This window comes from Trachemys scripta, chromosome 6, assembly GCF_013100865.1.
Source record: "Trachemys scripta elegans isolate TJP31775 chromosome 6, CAS_Tse_1.0, whole genome shotgun sequence".
In the NCBI taxonomy this organism is placed as follows: Eukaryota; Metazoa; Chordata; order Testudines; family Emydidae; genus Trachemys; species Trachemys scripta.
Window position 1 is genome coordinate 123,768,759 of NC_048303.1, and position 20,783 is coordinate 123,789,541.

General features: G+C 48.2%; 1 protein-coding gene across 1 annotated transcript in view; it reads left to right on the top strand.

Moving 5' to 3' along the window:
- DNAH6 (dynein axonemal heavy chain 6) overlaps positions 1-20,783 on the top strand; it is a 190,541-nt gene that overhangs the window by 106,584 nt on the left and 63,174 nt on the right. Inside the window, exons 47-52 of the mRNA XM_034774925.1 lie at positions 2,002-2,237; positions 4,305-4,566; positions 5,371-5,494; positions 6,093-6,289; positions 13,977-14,180; positions 15,726-15,851. Coding sequence (XP_034630816.1) covers positions 2,002-2,237; positions 4,305-4,566; positions 5,371-5,494; positions 6,093-6,289; positions 13,977-14,180; positions 15,726-15,851 — 1,149 coding nt within the window. The remainder of the gene's footprint in view (positions 1-2,001; positions 2,238-4,304; positions 4,567-5,370; positions 5,495-6,092; positions 6,290-13,976; positions 14,181-15,725; positions 15,852-20,783) is intronic.

The window sequence follows — 20,783 nt, forward strand, 5'->3', positions numbered from 1 at the left end:
GATACACACACTCCTTGCCGCCGCAGCCCTGGGCTCCCCCCCACACCTGCACCTTCCTTCCTCCGCAGCCCTGGGTCACCGGTAACTCATTCCCAGGGCAGGTCATTCAGCAGGAATTTTAGATGTGCACAGAACACAGACAGGATTGGTTCCCATATGGTTACAGAACTGCAGTGAAGTGGAACAGTTTTCAGCTTGTGTGATTGGAGGATATCTGGATGCATATTATAAGACTGTCCTACGTAAATGAGGAAAAGTTGAGGTGCCTTTATTATTCTTTTGTTCCACTCTTTCTTTCTATGGGGAATTTGCCAATGCAATATCACTGTCTTCCTTTTAAACAAACAAACAAACAAACAAAAAAAGGCAATGGCTGTTGAAAATAGTAATTCCAGTCCTAATAACCACTGGGAAGCATTTCTTGCTCAATTTTATCCTACTTTTTCTACAGCAAGTTACAGTGGATCAGTATATTTGATTTGGGAGAAATGAAGTAACAGCTGCCCAAACTGAGCTTGAGCACTCCTGAATTTTGAGGTGTTCAAATCTGGAAGGCAGGTGCTGGGGGGGGCTGTGGCTCTGCAGGGGAGCACGGCAGCGTGTATGCAGCAGTGTGTCTGGCGCTGCGCGAAGCCAGACACGCTGGTCTGAGTGGCACGGTAAGGGAGCTGGGGGGTTGGAGAAGGGGTAGGGGTTCCAGGCAGTCAAGGGACAGGGAGCAGGGAGGGGTGGATGGGGCGGAGGTTCTGGGGGGCAGTCAGGGGCAGGGAGAAAGGGAGGTTAGATTGGTTGGGGGTTAGATGGGTCAGGAGTTCGGGGGGAGGGCAGTCAGGGGACAGGCAGCAGTTGGATAGGCATGGGAGTCCCAGGGGTTTGTCAGGGGACAAATAGGGGGTGGGTTCCTAGGGGGGAAGTTCGGGGGGGTCTCAGGAGGGGGCAGTTGGGGACAAGGACCAGTGGGACTTAGATAGGGGGTGGGGTCCTGGGGGGCGGTTGGGGCAGGGGTCCCGGGAAAGGGGTGATCAGGGAGCGGGAGGGTTGGATGGGTTGGGGTTTCTGTGGGGGGCAGTCGGAGGGAGTGGATGGGGGCAGGGTGGGGCTACCCTCCCTCCCCGTGGAGTGTCCTATTTTTTGAATGTTAAAATATGGTCTCCCTGCCCTTCCCAGTGCAGCTCTCCATTCACAGCAGGCTGTAGCATGAGGTCTCAGCTTCCTCACTCCCTCCCCCTCTTTCCTGTTGGTAGTGGCCAAAGGAATGCTGGGAAATGTAGTTCTTTCTCTGCTCCAGGGCTGGCTCTATAGACAGGGAGCTAACCAAGGAACTACAGCTCCTAGGGGCCCCTGTTGGTTCTTAGCTCCCAGGCTGGATCCCTGCCGCCCCTGCAAATGGGCTGCCCCAAGCATGTGCTTGCCTTGCTGGTGCCTAGAGCCACCCCTGCATACTGAGGAGCACAAGGGCCTAAAAGCGCTGAACTGAGCCTTGACAGGGAGTGCAGAAAGGGAAAGGCAGTTTCCTGCTTTTCTGTAGTGTAGCTTCTACCAGTACAAATGTTTCTTCTGTGGATGCCGCAGAGTTTATGCAGACATTTCCCATGTTAGTTAATGCTGCTCCAAGAAGCGTTAACATCGCTTGTGCTCTCTGTGACACACATCTTAGGAGTTACGGCTGCTGAAGTAAAGTCAATAGCAGTGCAGCCAGCTATGCTGCCAGTGGTAGGCCGGAGCCTGAGGCCTACAGGATTTGGTCTGTCCTTGCAGATCCGTGGCCTTTGCACCTCAAAAATAATGGGATTTTAGTATCTTTCACCAATTAATAGCTTTCTGGGCGTGTCAGGACCGGTGACGCTCCTCTATAATTCTATTTTGCATACTTTATGTATAAAACCAAAAATGCAGAAGTGAATGTTAAGCAAACCCGTTAAAGAAATAAGCCAGAACAAGTTAAGCCATTTAAATCTTTGTTGTGTTTTGAAAATATTTCACTGCACATTTAATGTTGAGGTTCGCCGTGTTGTTCAAGAAGATGAAGCTATTGCCAAAGTGAAAGCGGAAGAGACTCAGGCAATTGCTGATGATGCTCAACGGGATCTGGATGAAGCTCTCCCAGCTTTAGAGGCTGCAAACAAAGCTCTTGACTCTTTGGATAAAGCAGATATATCTGAAATTAGAGTTTTTACCAAGCCTCCGGATCTTGTCATGACTGTAATGGAAGCTATCTCCATTCTTTTAAATGCAAAGTAAGCCATTCAGAGCTATATAGTATTTTGTTTTAATTATTTGTTAATATTTTTCTTTGTTTTTTCTTTGATTTTTCTCCCCACCCCCTCTCCTCCCAGCTCTTCCTTAGTGAAATGTTTTGTATAATGGTACCAACTTCTACAGTAAATTCACATTTTAATAGGAAGAGTTCACTAATGTGGAGAATATCTTTGGTTGAATCAGAGCATTGTCTCTTTGACAGCTGTAGTCACAACTGCTTAGCTTTGCTTTGTGGGTCTCTCACGCAAAACACTTTCTGCACGTTTCTCAGAAAAATGGTATCCTCATCCATCGTGATGTGGTGATTATATTTATGAAAAAGATTGGCCTGAACCAAAACACCCCTGAACTTTGGGGAAGTTCAGATCTAGATTGGCATCTATAGTTCATAACTGGTCTCATTCTCTGTAGTGGGCTGGACTAAAACCGCATGTCAAACTTCTTGAACTTTTTTTAAAGTTTCAGAACCAGTTCCAAATTATGTGTCTTGGGTCCATCACTAATTTATAGTAACAGATCACATATATTCTTTGAAACCAGTTCTGAATGAGGAGAAGGAAGACTAAATTATAGGGTTACATTTAATTTTGCATGACGTACTTTGTGTCTTTGATACAAGCAATTATTTTATAAGAGTTTCCAAAATCCCTAATGATAAAACTTGTCAGCTTTGATGTGCTTGGGTCAAATTCTAGTTTCTTGAAGCATAAAGTTGTGGTATGCTTCAAGCAATGGAGCAATTAACGTCCAAAGAGGATGTAGAGATTGATTACATCAATAAGATAGCATAACAAAACAAAACAACGAAAAGCCACATTTTAGATAATGATGCTAAAATATCTGGCATGGTAAACAATCCACATTTCAAAAACTGAACATTCCACAGGTCAAATTCTCCCTTTTTACAGAATATTGGAGTATTTTTTACTTAAAGCATAAGTACCACTGAGTTATTTACTCCCAACTAGATGGATTTTTAAATCGTGACTATAAATAAAGTAGTTTTTCTTTAAATAAACCAAATGTATTATTTAATTTGAGATTGAGTTACTTTTTAGTAAGCCTCCTCTCACTTCTACTTTGAGAATTTCTCCTGAGCTCTCGGAAGCTGCTTTTTTTTAACCATTAAGAGACTGGTCTTCTTATCATCTTTTGCTGATGAGTGTTTCCTAACAGATACCATGTCAGTACAAAAGTCTCTTGGCCAGATCTTGAGTTGGTGTAAATTGGCATAGCTCCGGTGACCTCAAAGAAGCGACATGGATTCTCACCAGCTGAGGATCTGATTCGCTGAACTCCAAGTTGGTGGTGGATTCTCCATAAGGAACACATCCAACATTTTTGACTAAGGTGGCTTTGGATTTTCATGTGAGCCAATCCAGTTTTTTACAAGCTTGTGTACCAGGGAAGACTAGATTCCATGGTTTCATTGTGAAAAGAGTTTATTACCTTGACAGGACTAAACCATATAGGAAATTCACATGGTTGTTGGAGAGAGAAACAAAAGCCCGCCCAACTCTTTGGTTAAAAGATTGTCTCAGGAGATTAAAGTACAGATTCATACCTGTTGTGACTTGGCTGGAATTTCAGAGTCCGAAAGCCCATAGGGCCCATTCTACTAGAAAAGTAGCAGGTTTGGCAGCCTGCCTTTGTCTATAGATTATTTGAAATCCACAGAGGTGCTACCTGTAGTTCAATTCACACTTTCACAAAGCATTAGTCTCTCAAGTCTAAATGCCAATTTGGAGCAGCAGAGCTACAGTCTTCTTGCAATAGCGCTTCTTAGCTTTCATTCGGAGGCCTAGCCCTTTGCTTACATGTGTCCTACAGAGGAGATCTAGTTTATAGCACTTTTATGTTAATTACATGTGATATCGAAATGTAAATTCTGTTGCTATGTTTTTATCAAGCACTGGTTGTGGTCAAGCTCTTCAAAACACTGTACCAAGCAAGAGGAAATGGTCTGAAAAGTGCAAATTTGTTATTTAAGATCATGTTCTCAGGGCATGTCTCTCTCAAATTCTGTTACTGTTATTTTCTTTCAGGCCTGACTGGGCAGCAGCAAAACAGCTCCTTGGAGATTCCAATTTCCTCAAAAAACTTTTAGAATACGATAAAGAAAATATAAAGCCTCAAATATTGTTAAAGCTTCAGAAATATATAAATAACCCAGATTTTGTGCCTGAAAAAGTAGAGAAGGTGTCCAGGGCCTGTAGGTCAATGTGCATGTGGGTGAGAGCCATGGATTTATACTCTAGAGTCGTCAAAGAAGTTGAGCCAAAGAGGCAAAAGTTAAATGCTGCACAGGTGCGTGTTTATGTCTCTAATGTATTTTATTTGTTAGAATGATAACTTTGATGATATTGTTAATTTTTTTTTTTTTTTACTGCGGTAACGCCTAGAAGTCCCAGTCATGGATCAGGACCCACTGTGCTGGGCCTTGTACACCGACCAAAAATCAGTTCCTGCTCCAAGGAGCTTCTGATCTAAGTAATAAATTTTTTTTCATCCATAATTGTTCTTTTAACTCTTTGGGCCAAATCCAGCAGAAAGTAGCCTCTTGGGCTGCTGTCCTGCCTTGCTACAGAAGCTACTTCCAGTTCCAAGGATGACATATCTTCTCCCTACTGTCTGTAAGTGCTGAATTAAGCATCAGATGGGTACTCCATTCGTGGGGCACATGGGGCAATCAGGTATTGTACATGACATTATCGCTGAGTTCTTCCAAGACTGACTAAACACAAGTCATTGGGGAATGAATTTTCAAAGAGCTGTGGCCCAAGGGAGACTTTCCCCAGCCATTGGTCCTGTGTCAATGTTCAGCCAACCTGGTTACAGCAGAGACTAGAGGGTGTGACAGTTTCATATCCTACTCTCTAGAAAAATGATGGAGGCGCTCGTTATGAAAATGCCATTTTATTAATAGGACAAAAATGTTCTGGTTTAAAGCCACATCTTTCAAAAAGACTCCTTATTCATGTGTAGCACCTGAATAAGTGACCTGATTTTCACAAGTCCCCTGTACCTGTCACTTCCATTGACTTCAGCTCTTCTAAAAATCAGGCCACCAGGTTTGAAAGCCTTCACCTAAAGATTTCCTTACGTTCTTAGGCTGAGCTCGATGCGACTATGGCTACCCTTCGCGACAAGCAAAAGAAATTAAAGCAGGTGGAGGATCAGATCCAGGCATTACAAGACCAGTATGAAAGAAGCCTTGAAGAAAAAGAGAGCCTTGGTAAGTGATTTCTCTTGAAGTCGTTAAACAGTTAAGTTAGTCTTTTACTTACATGCCTTCACTATACAGCTAGCTGGATCAGGGGAAACTAGCTAGCCCTGACCCAGACAGTCTCATACTATACACAACACAGTGGTATGGAAATTAATATGCACATCAGTAGGACTCCATTGAAAGGGTCAAACACATGATTTACTAGCACTCTGTCTCCCCAGTGCTTCTCTGGCCACACAGTACTGTGGTAAGGAGACACTACATCTGCTGCCAGCAGTTAGGCTTGTGACTGTTCCTTCAGGCAGCTTCAACTGGAGCAACCTGGTTCCAGTAGCAGGTGGTGATAATATCACAGCAGGATGATTGGAAGAGGCTGTGCTGGGAGTTTGGCGAGGTCAAGATATGGGTTCATGGACCATAGTCTGTCCTGAAGTACCCAGTCAATAGGCCAAAAAGAACTTTGCCAGGAAGCCACTGTAGAAGTTAAGGCTAGAGGAAAGGGTATGGGAAGAGGGAGGCTAAAATAGAAAGCAAGGGAAAAGATTATTAGGAAAAATTGACTTTTTAATACTAATCACAGTCCAATCGTTTTATAACTGTTTAGCAAGGACCATGGCACTTACCCAAGCTCGCCTCACTAGAGCTGGAAAGCTCACAGCTGCATTAGGAGATGAACAAGTTCGGTGGGAAGAGAGCATCAGGAATTTTGAAGATGAGATTTCAAACATCATAGGGAATGTGTTCATAGCAGCTGCTTGCGTTGCCTATTATGGGGCTTTTACAGCACTTTATAGGCAACTGGTGAGTAAAAATAATCTCCCTTTTTCTTTTTTTCCTCCGTAATGTGGTGCTTGTGATAGGTACCAAACTGGCATCACTGTAGAATTGCTCTAGCTTCTGAACAGGTACAATATGGACAGTGTCAGTCTAAGCATTCCCCCACAACTGCATTAATGATCCTCAACCTTGCTGTACAGAGTTCAGTTTAAATACATATTCAGCCATTAGTGACAATTGTGAAGGGGGTAGGATTATTATTAGTACAAGACAAGGACTCCTGTCTATTCTGAAATGAATTAAAGACACTTGCTTGTCGCCTCCTAAGCAATCAAACAGCCATCCAAGGATGATAACTTTTAAGTACTACCAACTAGTTCCAACAGGCTATTGTTACATTCTTCTTCGAGTGATTGCTCATGTGTATTCCACTATAGGTGTGTGTGCTCGCCATGTGCACCGGTGCCGGAAGTTTTTCCCTTAGCAGTATCCGTAGTGGGGGAGCACCGCTGCGACCCCTGGAGTGGCGCCAACATATCACGCCATAAAGGGGACTGCATACTCCCTCCACCCTCAGTTCCTTCTTGCTGCCAGTGAAGGTAGTTGGAACTTGCTCCAGCCTTGGCTGCAGCGTTATAGCCTTAGTGGTATCTAGTTCACTGAACTGTTTCTTTGCTGAACTTTTCTTCTGTTAGTGCCTGGCACGGGGCATGCCCCATGGCCCAGGCTTCAAGTCGTGCGACTCTTGTCGCAATTCTATGCCCAGAAGTGATCCACACTCTGTGTCTTTGCTGTCTGGGCGAGTCTCACATTAGTGAGAAGTGTAAGATCTGCCGCTCCTTCAAGCCACGAACGAAGAAGGAGTGTGAGATCCGACTCCGAGCGCTCTTAATAGGGTCGGCATTGGCCCCGGCACCGGTGCATCAAGCCGGCACCGCGCCGGGATCCGCGTCGTCGGCACGCAGCGAAGGGCCTCCCGAGCGCCGCTCTGAATCTGCTCCGGTACCGCGTCCTCGGTGCGCAGTGAGGCACCTTGGACGTCTCGGCACCATTCCCCAGCTAAGAGGACGGGGAAATCGCAGAGGCACCGGGAAAAGACTAGGGGTGAGGCTAGACCCGAGTTGGGCAGCCCATCCCCATCGGGACAGAGACCTCCGACTCACGCTGAGTGGAGTAATCCTGTCCCGTCCGCGCGAGCCTCTCCAGAGGTGTGCATGCTCTCGACGCCAGAGGCAGCTCAGGCCGCGTGTGAGATATTGACGCTTCTGGTGCCGGCAGCGCCGCAGCACTCGGGCCCCCGGTCCCACGGGAAGCTGTCCTTGATTGCCCACCAGCCTTCCCCGAAGGAGTCGGAGATTGAAGCACCTTCCCGGGTTGAGGCACCTAGTAGGGCTTCACGACGCACATTGACCCCGCGTCATGATTCTGCCATGAGCGTTTCCCATTCGTCGGGTCCTGAGTGCTGTCGTGCCAGAAGAAAGAGGCGACACCATCCCTCTTCTTCTAGCGACTCCGAGAGGAATAGGTCGTGACGCCGTCGGCACCGACGCTCCCACTCCAGGACCCGGCACTGTAGAGGTCAGGCTCGCAGCACATCCCCGCGTTCCCCGGCACCGAGGCACCAGGACCACAGGTGCCACGGACAGTCCAGACGCAGCTCCTCGGACATTTACATCTCGTCCTCCTCCAGGTCGAAGTCCCGGAGCCGTCACGATCGGGACTGTTCCAGCCGTTCTTACGGCACCGTTCACTTTTCCCGAACATCGGTGTGAATGCGCAGTCGTCTATCCCGGGGCCGACCCGTGCCGCCAGACCAACCTGCACTCCGGGGCCCGACGTGCCTCTACTCCAGACTGTGCCATGGCAGGGTCAGTGGTGTCAGCTAGCGCCGTGGCCTCAGGCTCCGGCGCACCTCGGTCCTTGCTCCGTGGCGGGAGCTTCCCAGGGCCGCCCCGCATCACCGCGGTACTGGGATCAAACTGTGGGTGCCGATCCTCCGATGCTGGCTTCGGCACCGGACCCCGAAGTAGAGCCCATGGTGCCGCTTGCCGTTGACGGTGCTGTACCTTCCACCTCGACGGCGCAGGGTGATTCGGTTGTGGTACCGCCTCCCTCTTCGCAAGAGGACTTTAAGGCCCATCAAGAGCTGCTTCTGAGGATGGCAGCCAACCTCGAGCTCCGGGCCGAGGAGATGGAGGAGCCCTCCGACACACTTTTTAATGTCCTGGCCTCCTTGGTCCCAGGGCGTGTGGTGCTCCCGTTTCATCAAGAAGTTGCCATTATTACCGCTGGCCTTTGGCAAACGCCGGCTTCCCTTGCCCCTATTTCCAAAAAGGCTGAGAGGAAATACTTCGTCCCTGCCAAAGGTCTTTAGTACCTATACACTCACCCAACCCCTAACTCCCTGGTGGGAGAGTTGGTCCACCAGCGCGAGAGGAATGGTCAGCCTGCGCCCACGCCCAAGGACAGGGACGCTCGTAGACTTGACTCTTTCAGATGAAAGTCTTACTCATGGACGAATTTCCAGCTCCACGTCGCCAACCATCAGGCACGTCTGGGCCGCTACGAGTTCAACCTTTGGGGATCTCTCCCAAGTTTGAGTGCTTCCTCCCTGATACCGAGGCGAAGGAGTTTCAGGTGCTTGTCCAAGAAGGGGCGACCGCGGCCAAGGCGGCTCTCCAGGCTGCTTCGGACGCGACGGACATGGCCGCTTGCTCCTTGGCTACAGCTGTCTCCATGAGGTGAGCATCGTGGCTTTCCCTCTCGGGACTCTCCTCTGAATCCCAGTCGATAATGCAGGACCTGCCGTTTGATGGCAAGGCCCTGTTTGCTGATCAGACTGATACCCGTCTGCATGGGATGAAGGATTCCCGTACCACCCTTCAGACGTGGGCCTGTACCTGCAAAGGACAAGCCCAGGCCTCAACCGCCCGCTCCACAAGCTAGGGGTAGATATGAACCCCCACCTAAGCGGCAGAGGGATCAGAGGCGTCGGTCACAGCGCCAATCCCTTTCGGCCCAGTGACCTGGTGCCTCAAAAGGCAAACGCCCCAGGAAACGGTGTTTTTGACTTGTTGAGGGGGGTCACCGGGCCTGTTGCCAGTGCTCCCCCCACCCAGTTAATAAAGTTGCCTTTTTTCAACTGTTTATCAGCTTTCTGACTCCAATGGTCCACTATAACAACGGATCAATGGGTCCTCAGCACCATCTCCCAGGGGTACAGGCTCCAGTTTGTGGCAACCCCTCCCAACTGCCCCCTGTCACAGTGCCACATGGCAGTTCCGGAGCATGCCCTCCTCCTCCGTCAGGAGGTACAATGCCTCCTTTCCTTGGGAGCGGTGGAAAGGGTGCCTCAAGAATACCAGGGCAAGGGGTTTTACTCCAGGTATTTCCTCGTTCCCAAGGCGAAAGGCAGGCTTCGGCCCATCCTCGACCCACGGAATCTCAACCAGTTCCTGGTGCGTTACCTGGTGCGTTACAAATTCCGCACGGTGTCCCTGGCTCCATTATTCCATCCCTAGACCAGGGGGATTGGTTTATGTCACTGGACCTCCAGGATGTGTATTTTCACATCCACATTTCCCAGGATCACAGGCGCTACCTCCGTTTTCTGGTGGGACAGGACCACTTCCAGTTTACGGTCCTCCCTTTTGGCCTCTCTACGGCCCCCAGGGTGTTTACGAAATGTATGGCGGTAGTTGCAGCCTACTTCAGGAGGAAAGGGCTGCAGATCTTCCCCTACTTAGACAACTGGCTGCTCAAGGGCCGGTCTTGATCCCTGGTGCAGCAGCAGACGAGCTACCTGCTAGGCACCTGCGGTGTCCTAGGCCTGCTGGTAAACGAGGAGAAATCCACGTTAATCCCAGTTCAGTGCATAACCTTTATAGGCGCGCTGCTAGATTCCCGGGTAGCCTTGGCCTTCCTCCCAAGGGACAGGTTCGAGGCGCTCAAAGCTCTCATCGCCCGGATCACAGTAACCAGTAACCCGGTAACCACAGCACAGGTGTGCCTTCAGGTCCTAGGCCACATGGCAGCATGCACCTATGTAGTGCGACATGCCAGGCTTCGAATGAAGCCCCTCCAGCTGTGGTTGGCCTCCAGGTATTCCCAGGCCAGGGACAGCCTGGACATGGTGGTCACAGTGCCGCCCAGGGTGGTGGCAGGTCTCCAATGGTGGTCCCTCCCGGGCAACATGCTCCGGGGTATCCCCTTCCGGGACCCTCCTCCCTCACAAGACCTAGTGTCGGACGTCTCGGACCTGGGCTGGGGAGCGCACGTGGGGTTGTAGTCCCCAGGAGACTTAGCCCTCCACATAAATGTCAGGGAGCTCAGGGCCATACGCCTCGCCTGCATGGCGTTCCGCCACCACATCCAAGGGAGGGTGCTCAGAGTCCTTACGGACAACACGACCGCCATGTACTATGTCAACAAGCAGGGCGGTACGCATTCCAGGGCCTTATGCCAGGAAGCCCAGCTCCTGTGGGAGTTTTGTACAGCCCACAATGTACTCCTGCGGGCTTTTTACCTGCCGGGCAAGAGCAATTCTCTTGCGGACCGCCTGAGCAGGGTATTGTCCTAGCAGCACAAGTGGTCCCTTCACAGGGATGTGGCCAGGTGGATCTTCCTACAGTGGGGCACTCCCCACATAGACCTGTTCGCCACTGCCCAGAATCGACAGTGTCCTCGATTCTGCTCCAGGGCGGGACAGGGCAACGGGGCGATATCGGATGTGTTCCTGCTCTCATGGTCGGGGCCCCTGTTGTACGCCCTCCCACCCTTCCCCTTAATAGACAAGGTGTTGCAGAAGATGAAGTCAGACGGAGCGAGGATGATCCTCATAGCCCTGGATTGGGCCCGTCAGCATTGGTACGGGTCCCTCCTGCAACTCTTAGCGGCCCCCCCTTGCAGGCTGCCGCTATGCCCGGACCTCCTCTCCCAGGAGGCAGGAAGTCTCCTCCATCCCAACCTAGCTGCGCTCCATCTGACAGCGTGGCTGCTTCATGGTTGAATGCAGATGTAAGCAGGGGAATGGTCCCGCTATTGTGGGGAACTTTCCTGGCTTCTGCACTACCCCGGTGAAGTGGGCTAGCAAAAGGATCTGAGTCCTCGCTCCCACTTCCTTTACCCAGAGGCCTCCCTGCCCTTGAGGGCTCCCCTTCCACTCTCCTGTCTGGCAGAGTCCTCGTAAACCCCAACAAGGCTGGGCCCAGGATTCCTGGGGGGCTCGACCCCCAACCCTGCTGTGGTCACCCAGGACAGGGGCTAGGGTGTCCCCACTCCGGGGTACTCTCTCTGCACTGGGCACCTTCCTGACCCACTGATCATTTCATACAATTTAAAGCAAATACAAGTTGTTTAATTAACAATTTAAAAAAAAAGAATAAGGAAAAATGGGAAAAGTTAAAGGAAAACACATCACCCTGCTCTGTGGCAGGGAACATCACAAGCAGTGTCTCTGGAACGTCAGGGCAGGTCACAGTCTGTTCCTTGTAGGTCCCAGGCTCCTTCTCAGGCCCTGGCTTTGCTGCAGGGACGCTGAGGGTTGGACGCTTGCTCTGGTGGTGGCCACACGCTCTCAGGCTCTAGGTGGCAGGACCCTTCTTCCCAGCGTCGCCTCTGCCCGGTCGGGGTTACGATCCCCCTCCAAGTCTGGCCTGCAGAGCCTCTTGGCTGAGGCGTCTCCCTGTGCTGGGCCCACTGCCCAGGGTCCCCCTCACTCTTCCCAGCTGCTCCCCGCACCCGGCTCTGGACTGCTCCAGCCCCAGCTCCAGCTCCACTCGGCCTCAGCACAGTTGCTGCTGCTGCTCTGCCTCCAGCTCCCTGGGCTGCTTCTCTGGCCCCTCTGGCTCCGGTTGCTGCAGCTCCGCTCCCAGGGCAGCTCTGCTCTCTCTGGGCCATGCTCTGGCTTTGGGGCTGCAGCTCTGCTCCCCAGCTCAGCTCGGGCCCTTGCTCTCTCCTTAGCTTGGCCCCACTCTGTGTGACCCAGGCAATTCCAGCTCACAGGGAGGACGGGACCCCCCGGCCTCCTGACTCTCTGATTAGCTGCCCGCCCTGTCAATCAGGCTGATCTGGAGCATTGGCCTCTCCCCATTGTTCCTGGGGACTGTCAGTCTCAGGCTCCTGATTTGCCATCGACCCCTCCCCTTTTAGTGCTGGGAGCAGCCAACCAAAACACCCCTACTGAATGTTAGTAAGGGGGCAACAGTCTCCTTACACGGAGGAGGGCAGGTGTTCTGAGGACGTCAGGAGGGTCCTGCTGGAAAGTAGGAAACCCTCCACGTGGCGCATCTACCTGGCTAAGTGGTATAGGTTCTCTGTGTAGGCGAGGGATAGAGGTTCCTCTCCCTCCTCTGCACCTATCCAACAGGTCCTCGATTACCTCCTGTCCCTTAGGACTCATGATCTCGTGCCTTCCTCTATCAGGGTGCACCTGGCGGCCATCTCGGCCTTCCATCCCCCAGTGCAGGGCCTGTCTGTGTTCTCACATCACATGACGGCCTGGTTTCTGAAAGGGTAAGACCAGGCATTCCCTTACGCCAGACCCCCAGTCCCGCTCTGGGATCTAAACCTGGTACTCTCCCGCCTCACAGGGCCTCCTTTTGAGCCGTCAGCCACGTGTTCATGGTCCCACCCATCGTGGAAGGTGGCGTTCTTAGTGGCTGTCACCTCAGCCTGCCGGGTCTCCAAGCTCAGGGCCCTGACTTCTGAACCGCCGTATACGGTCATTCATAAGGACAAGGTTCAGCTCCGCCCTCACCCTGCCTTTTTGCCGAAGGTGGTCTCGGCTTTCCACAAGTATCAGGATATTTTCCTCCCGATCCTGTGTCCTAAGCCCCATTCCTCCAATGAGGAACACCGCCTGCACATGTTAGACGTGCGCAGAGCGCTGGCCTTTTACCTGGACAGAACCAGGCTCTTTAGAAGGTCCCCCCAGCTTTTTATTGCTTCGGCCGAGCACATGAGGGGACGACCGGTCTCCACCAAGATCTCCCGCTGGATCACTTCGTGCATTCGCACCTGCTATGACCTGACAGGGGTTCCCCCGCCTCCTATGGTGAAGGCTAATTCGACGAGAGCCCAGGCCTCGTCTGCGGCCTATGTGGCTCATGTCCCTATTCAGGACATTTGTAGGGCTGCTACGTGGTCCTCTGTCCATACTTTCTCATCACACTATGCAATCGTCTCCCAATCACGGGAGGACGCTGGGTTTGGTAGAGCGGTGCTCCGCCCGGGAAACCCTTGATATTTCATACTTATACTCCTAACCGCCTCCATCAGGGATAGCTTGGAGTCACCTATAGTGGAATACACATGAGCAATCACTCGAAGAAGAAAGGACAGTGACCTGTTCAGTAACTGGCGTTCTTCGAGATGTGTTGCTCAGGTGTATTCCACGTCCCACCCTCCTTCCCCTGTGTCGGAGTTGTCTGGCAAGAAGGAACTGAGGTTGGGGGGAGCACGCAGTCCCCTTTATGTCGCGATATGTCGGCGCCACTCCAGGGGTCGCAGCGGTGCTCCCCCACTACGGATACTGCTAAGGGACAAACTTCCGGTACCGATGCACGTGGCGAGCACGCACACCTATAGTGGAATACACCTGAGCAACACATCTCGAAGAACGCCAGTTACGGAACAGGTAACTGTCCTATTCCCATGAAGTAATATAATCTCCCATGAATCTCTTTTTACAATTAATATCTCTCTGTCTCAGCTGATAGATTGCTGGATTAAGAAATGTCAGAATCTAGAGATTCCTATCAGTCCAGACTTCAGTCTTATAAACATTTTGGGAGATCCCTATGAAATTCGCCAGTGGAACACAGATGGGTTACCACGTGACTATGTGTCTACCGAGAATGGGATTCTTGTGACTCGAGGGCGACGCTGGCCACTGATGATTGACCCCCAGGATCAGGTGAGCACTGATTGTAAACTGTACCGATGCAGCTCCCTTTCCAAAAATTCAACTCCTCCGGAAGTTTTTGTACCAGACAGTTCTAACACTTGACACCTTTTTCTTTGTTGGCTTGGGGCCAGATCCTCAACTCGTGCAAATCAACATTCTTCAGTAGAGCTATAGTGACTAACACCAGCTGAGCATCTGGTCCATACGTTTTCAATATGAGATCTGTGATTAAAAATAAAAAACACGATAGTGTTTCAGGTATTGCATGAACTCTAATTTAACATTCTCATTCCAGTCAAAATTGGAATAGGTTTAAAATAATTAATAGAGTACTATGAATCTTTACCAAGAGGTTTCTAACTATAAATAACATGGAAATGATTGTGCAAAATGTGTGCCATTAAAACCCCTCCACAATATGAAAACTATAAACTGTATTGCCAACGGAGGAAAAACAGGATTGTGTCCAGTTTTCATTAAAGGCCCAGGGATGAGTCTCAAAGATGGTCAAAGCTATGAAAGGAGTTTCATAAAATGAAAGACTGTGAAGACTATTATTATTGTTTAACCTAAAAAGGAGGAAAGTAAAAACTGCATATACCTGCCTCACAACTGGTGTTTATTTTGTGCTATAACTTTTCCACCACATATTTTTGTGGTTTTCTGAATCCCCTTAATTGACCTAGTGCTAAACGACCATTGAACCACAGCCAATTTTGTTAGGACAATTTCCTGCATTGTTCACTCCTTTTCCCTCACTTGTGATTATTGGAAGCGGTAGGTGAGCACAATGAAAGAATTTAGAATGAAAAACCTTTTTCAATTTAATTTTTACATTTAAAACATTACAAGTATAAATCTATTTTAGGGTCCAATCGTGACAGTGTGGATATTCCTTCCTTCTTCACTCAACCCTGCAGCACCACCCTTTCCTCTTCCCTAGACATCATACAGGTCTCTCTTCATGGCCTGGTGTCCTTGCTGGAGGAGAGGGGCTGCCGACTGAATGGGCCAGGTCGTATGGGTGGGTCAGGTGAGCACAGGGATTGCTCCTTCCTAGTGCACAACTCGTCCTAAAGGGAATGAATGGGAGGCCAATCCTGCCTCTCCACACCAGCCTTGGGTGCAGCAGGAAGAGTAATCTACCCCACACAGTGTGTGTAATCTCACTGGAAGCTGCCCTCTGAGATACAGTCCCTCATAGAGCTCCTCTTGGTGTGGTGCTGCCTCACGCTATTCCCCAAAATGATTCTATTCCTTGAATGGCACAATCTGGACCTATAAAGGCCAATAAAATACGAGCAGTACCAGCACAGCTGAATATCACACCGTGCAGTGTAAAAGCCTTAGATATTACAAATACAAGCAAAAACCTTATTTTCTGGTGATGCTTCTCAGATGTAAAGAGTTAGTGCATTTAATTTACTTTTCCTGATCAAAGCAGTGGTCTTAAGAATTGCACTTCTGAATATTGAGGTAAACGTGCTAATTAACCTTCTGGTCAAATGTGACACTTAGCCAGCCTTAGTGATTACTCTCTTGTTTCCTACATAGGCAAATCGGTGGATAAGAAACAAAGAAATGAAATCTGGTTTAAAGATAATTAAGCTTACAGATGCTGGTTTCCTGCGTACTCTTGAGAATGCTATTAGATTGGGTTTACCTGTTCTTCTAGAAGAGGTATGTATCTTTTATCCATAAACTTAAATTATTATCATTGTATTTCTATCTCTTTTAATATGTTGGAATTAGTAGGAACGTCGTAATCAAAATTTTCATCTATGAACTTCAGTTTTTTCTGGCCACAAAATCCCAGAACCACTGGGGATATATGGGATGTATTAGCAGGAGTGTTCTAAGCAAGACACGAGAAGTAATTCTTCCGCTCTACTCCGTGCTGATTAGGCCTCAACTGGAGTATTGTGTCCAGTTCTGGGTGCCACATTTCAGGAAGGATGTGGAGAAATTCCAGAGAAGAGCAACGAAAATGATTAAAGGTCTAGAAAACATGAGCTATGAGCGAAGATTGAAAAAATAAGTTTGTTTAGTCTGGAAAAGAGAAGACTGAGAGAGGACATAACAGTTTTCAAGTACACAAAAGGTTGTTACAAGGAGGAGGGAGAAAAATTATTTTTCTTAACCTCTGGTGATAGGACAAGAAGCAATGGGCTTAAATGGCAGCAAGGGAGGTTTAGCTTGGACATTAGGAAAAACTTCCTGTCAGGATGGTTAAGCACTGGAATAAATTGCCTAGGGAAGTTGTAGAATCTCCATCACTGGAGATTTTTAAGAGCAGGTTAGACAAACCCCTGTCAGGGATGGTCTAGATAATACTTAGTCCTGCCATGAGGCCGGGGACTGGACTAGATGAGCTCTCGAGGTTCCTTCCAGTCCTGTGATTCTATGATGCTAAGTGGCCAAATGGGGATTCCCCTGGCAGAGGGGAATTCCTGAGGTCGCTTTAATATATGTTGGGGGTGAACATGGTATTTCCTGGGATCATGGGACTCCCAGAGGTGATGTAAAGCTACCGTTTCTCACAACTCCCTCCTCTAGGGTCCTGTGGTTGGTGTAGCTGAGCTAGGCTTGAGGATTATGGATGTAGTACAAGTCTGTTATTTATTAGACTAAATGCAAAATTTTTAAGTCATTTCCTATGGAAATTCGAATCTTGGAGAGTTTTAAGGAGAAATTTGAAGGAAGATAAATGAGGTAGCTCTATGGATATTTAAGGGGAGCTCCTCCCAAGGCATCATGAGAGAAAGCGTGAAGGTGCTTTTTTTAGAATTTAACAAGTGGGCAATGGAGGCTGGTAACATGAGGCGATCGGAGGTGAGAGTCGACATCTTGATAGAGAATGAGTGATAAGTTGGGGGGGATAGGCTGTAAAGGCCCTCGAAAGTGAAGACAAGCAGCTTGTGTTTGATGCGATAGAGAAAGAGAAGCCAGTGGAGGAATACAAAGAGTGGGGTGACATAGTCAAAGTGACATGCTAGAAAAATGATCTTTGCAGCATCCTTCTGAATAGATATGAGCAGGACAAGATTGCATTTGTCAAGGCCAAAGAAAAGGATGTTGCAGGAATCAAGATGTGAGATGATGAGAGCCTGGATGAGGGTCTTAGTTGTATGGATGGATAGGAAAGGCCATATCTTAGAGATGTTATGCAGAAAGAATCTGAAAGATTGAGATAGAACCTGTATGTGCAGACCTAGAGAGAGGACCAATTTAAAGATGGCAGCCAGGTTATGGGCCTGAGTGACAGGCAGGATGGTGTTGCCCACAGTTAACAAAAAAGGAGATAGTGCAATGGGCATGTGCAGAAAGATTCAGAACTCTGTTGAGCTTGACCTGATGGTTAGACATCCATGAGATGTCAGAAACATACTTCTTCGAGTGATGGTCCCTATGCGCATGGATACGTGTGTGCCCCATGCACCTGAGTTTGTAATTTTTTAGTAAGCAGTGTCCGTTGGTCCACATGTGCGCCTTAATTGTCCTCACGCTCTGAACAGTGTGTGTAAGGGATGGTGCGGACCAACACCTCTCCAATTCTTTCTGATCACCGCATGGTCTGAGTTGGAGTTCATACAGGTGGTCATATGGCACAAGGCATCTGGACCCTTCAAGAATCCAGAAAGCATATCAGTTTACTAGATCTCAGGATAGTCCATCAAGTCTGTAATGCATTCCTTCCACTGATCCAATCCCGACATGTTCAAATAATGTCAACATAATAAGGACAACATAACAACTGTCTTATATATAAACGAGTAGAGGTGAATGAGATCCCTTCCTTTTTGTATAGTGTCAGTTAACATCTGGAGTTGGTGCAACCACCATCACATAACCCTTTCAGCAGCATGTTTACTAGGGGTTCAGAACTCCCTAGTGGACAGTCTCAGCAGAGATTTTTCCATGGACCACAAATGGGAGATTCACAATTCAGTTCTCAACAAGGTCTTCACCTAATGGGCAATGCTGTCCTGGGACCTTTTTGCCTCACATGTGAACAAGAAACTTCCTCTATCCTGCCTAGGCAAGGGCTCAAAGAGAGATACACTCCAGCTATCACAGAAGGATCACCTGAGTTATGCCTTCCCTCCCATTCCATTAATACTACAGGCCTCATGGAAAATCCATTAAGACAGAGCTCAAGTCATCCTCATTGTGCCTGACTGGCCAAGACAGTTATGGTTTATAGATCTACTGAAGCTCTCAGCTCAGCTGCCCATAAACGTCTGCCCATTTCTGGACTTTCTAACACAACACCAGGGCACTTTCAAGCACCCCAATCAGGAACCACTGTAGCCTGGTATTTGGATGGTCACTGGATGTAAGAGCACTTGTGTTCCAGAGTGATGCAATCCATCCTTAATCAAAGTAGGAAAGACTCTACTAGGATATGTTCTTATTCAGCTAAAAGAAGGTGTTTCTCCTCTTGTACTCAACAATACATTATCTCCAGAATCTGCTGGGTTCCCTGCTATCCTGAAATATTTACCCGTAAGTCGTTGGATATCTCATTTAGTTCTCTTCAGGTTCATTTAGCAGCAATCAGTGCTTTTCATCCTCCTGTTGATAACCATATGATCTTCATTCACCCTGTCAAACTAGATTTTTGAAGGGGCTTCTTTGACCCTTTCCACCACTGGTGAAGTTCGCACCCCGTGGGACCTCAATTTTGTTTTTTCATCTCTCAGCAGACCTCCCTTTGAACCTCGAGCCCATCTGACTATGAAAGTGGCCTTTCTAATCATTGTAACATTAGTTAGACAAGTCAACTAGCTGAAAGCATGGATGGTGGACCCGAGTTTCATAAGAGTCAAACCATCCACTTACTGGTATTTTTTCCAAAACCACATGCCTCTCAGATGAAGAAAGTAGACTGCATTCTCTGGATGTCTGAAGGGCACTGGCCACTTGATCTCTATTTCATCCTTCTGTGAAAGTGGCCTTCGCAGTGGCAATAACATCAGCCAGGAGAGCTGTTGAATTACAAGCATTGTTAGCCAAACCACCTTATTATACCGTCTTTCATAAGGATAACGTTTCTCTGAAATCTCACCCTAAGTTTTTACCAAAGGTGGTTCCAGAACTTCAATTAAATCTATTCACATTGCTGTTGTTTTCCCTAAGCCACATGCCGAGCATGTAAAGCAGAGCAAAAGCGGCATTCGTTGGATGTAAGCAGAGTTCTTCCATTCTATCTTGACAGAACTGCACACTTCAGAAAGTCTCCTAAACTGTTTGTAGCACATAGAGGAAAGGACCAAAGGTGAAGCTGTCTCAGAGCAAACGATCTTTAATTGGATTTCCACATGTATCAAACTTTGTTATCAGGTGACTGGAAAGACTCTATCTGTCAAAATAATGGTTCATTTGATGAGAGCTTGGTCCACTGTGATGGCCGTTCTCAGGACATTTGTAAGGCAGCAGCCTGGTCCTCCATCCACACATTCACTCAGCAGTACGCAATTGTACAGGCTTTCAGAGACAATGCAAAATGTGGCAGAATTATGCTGCAATCACTGTTCAACAACCCCTGGTACCCACCTCCAACAAGGGTCACTGCTTGTTGAGGGGGGTGGGGGAGAGATCATCAGCAATAAAATATATGTATACAGCTCATCATTAGAAGTAGAGATGGTTACTTGCCTGCACAGTAACTGATGTTCTTCCAGATGTGTTGTCTGTATACGTATTCTATGACCCAACCCCCACCCCCGCTACTCAGTCTTTGACATTGGGCTCTGTAGGTGGCAAAAGAACTGGTTTGTGGTTGAGGCAGCCCCTCCTTTTAAGCCCTCAGTTGCTGGTGTGAGGATGTGCAGTGGATGTGCGCACACCAACAGTGGAATATGTATACAGTGTACACCTCTCGAAGAACACCATTTACTATATAATAAGTAACCATTTCTTCCCATAACATCTGCGTGATGCATTTCTGAACTGGCAACACTTTCAGTGCAACACTCTATTTTCTAAGAGAAGATTTTAATTTATATCCTCTGTCATTCTGTAGAAAGAAGTCCATCAGCATCATACCTTCTGTCTGTTCATGGCCAAAGCACAAAACAAAAGCTTTAGCCCAGTCGGGATGTGTGTTTAGAAGCTCATACACACAAAGTATGATAAAGCACTCAGAAAATCACCTGTTTTCTTTCATTCACAATGTGTATGAGCCAGGGTCTCAAAATAGTCTCTGGATAGATAGTTAAAAGGTTTGTCAGGAAAGCATATACAGCTTCTGTTAAACCAGATATTTTTTCCTATTCCTTGTTATGCTCTGGTTCAACCAGAAGTTATTGGGTTAGATGCAGGCATTATTGGGTGAAATTCTATGGCCTGTGTTAGGCATAGTCAGACTAGATGATCACAGTGATCCCTTCTGGTCTTAAAATCATTGAATATTTAGCAGCCAGGTTTTGGGCAAAGGTCAATAGTAAACTCCGAAGAAACTTGCAAAGCCACAATGTGGGTAAACTCCTTTGTCTTTCATAAAGCACTGTAAGATAGCTCTTCAGGTGTTTGATGCATTTCTCCCCACCCCCCAAAAAGCCTCCATTTCCTAGCACCCAAGCATGGATTATTTATCTTTATACTCATCTT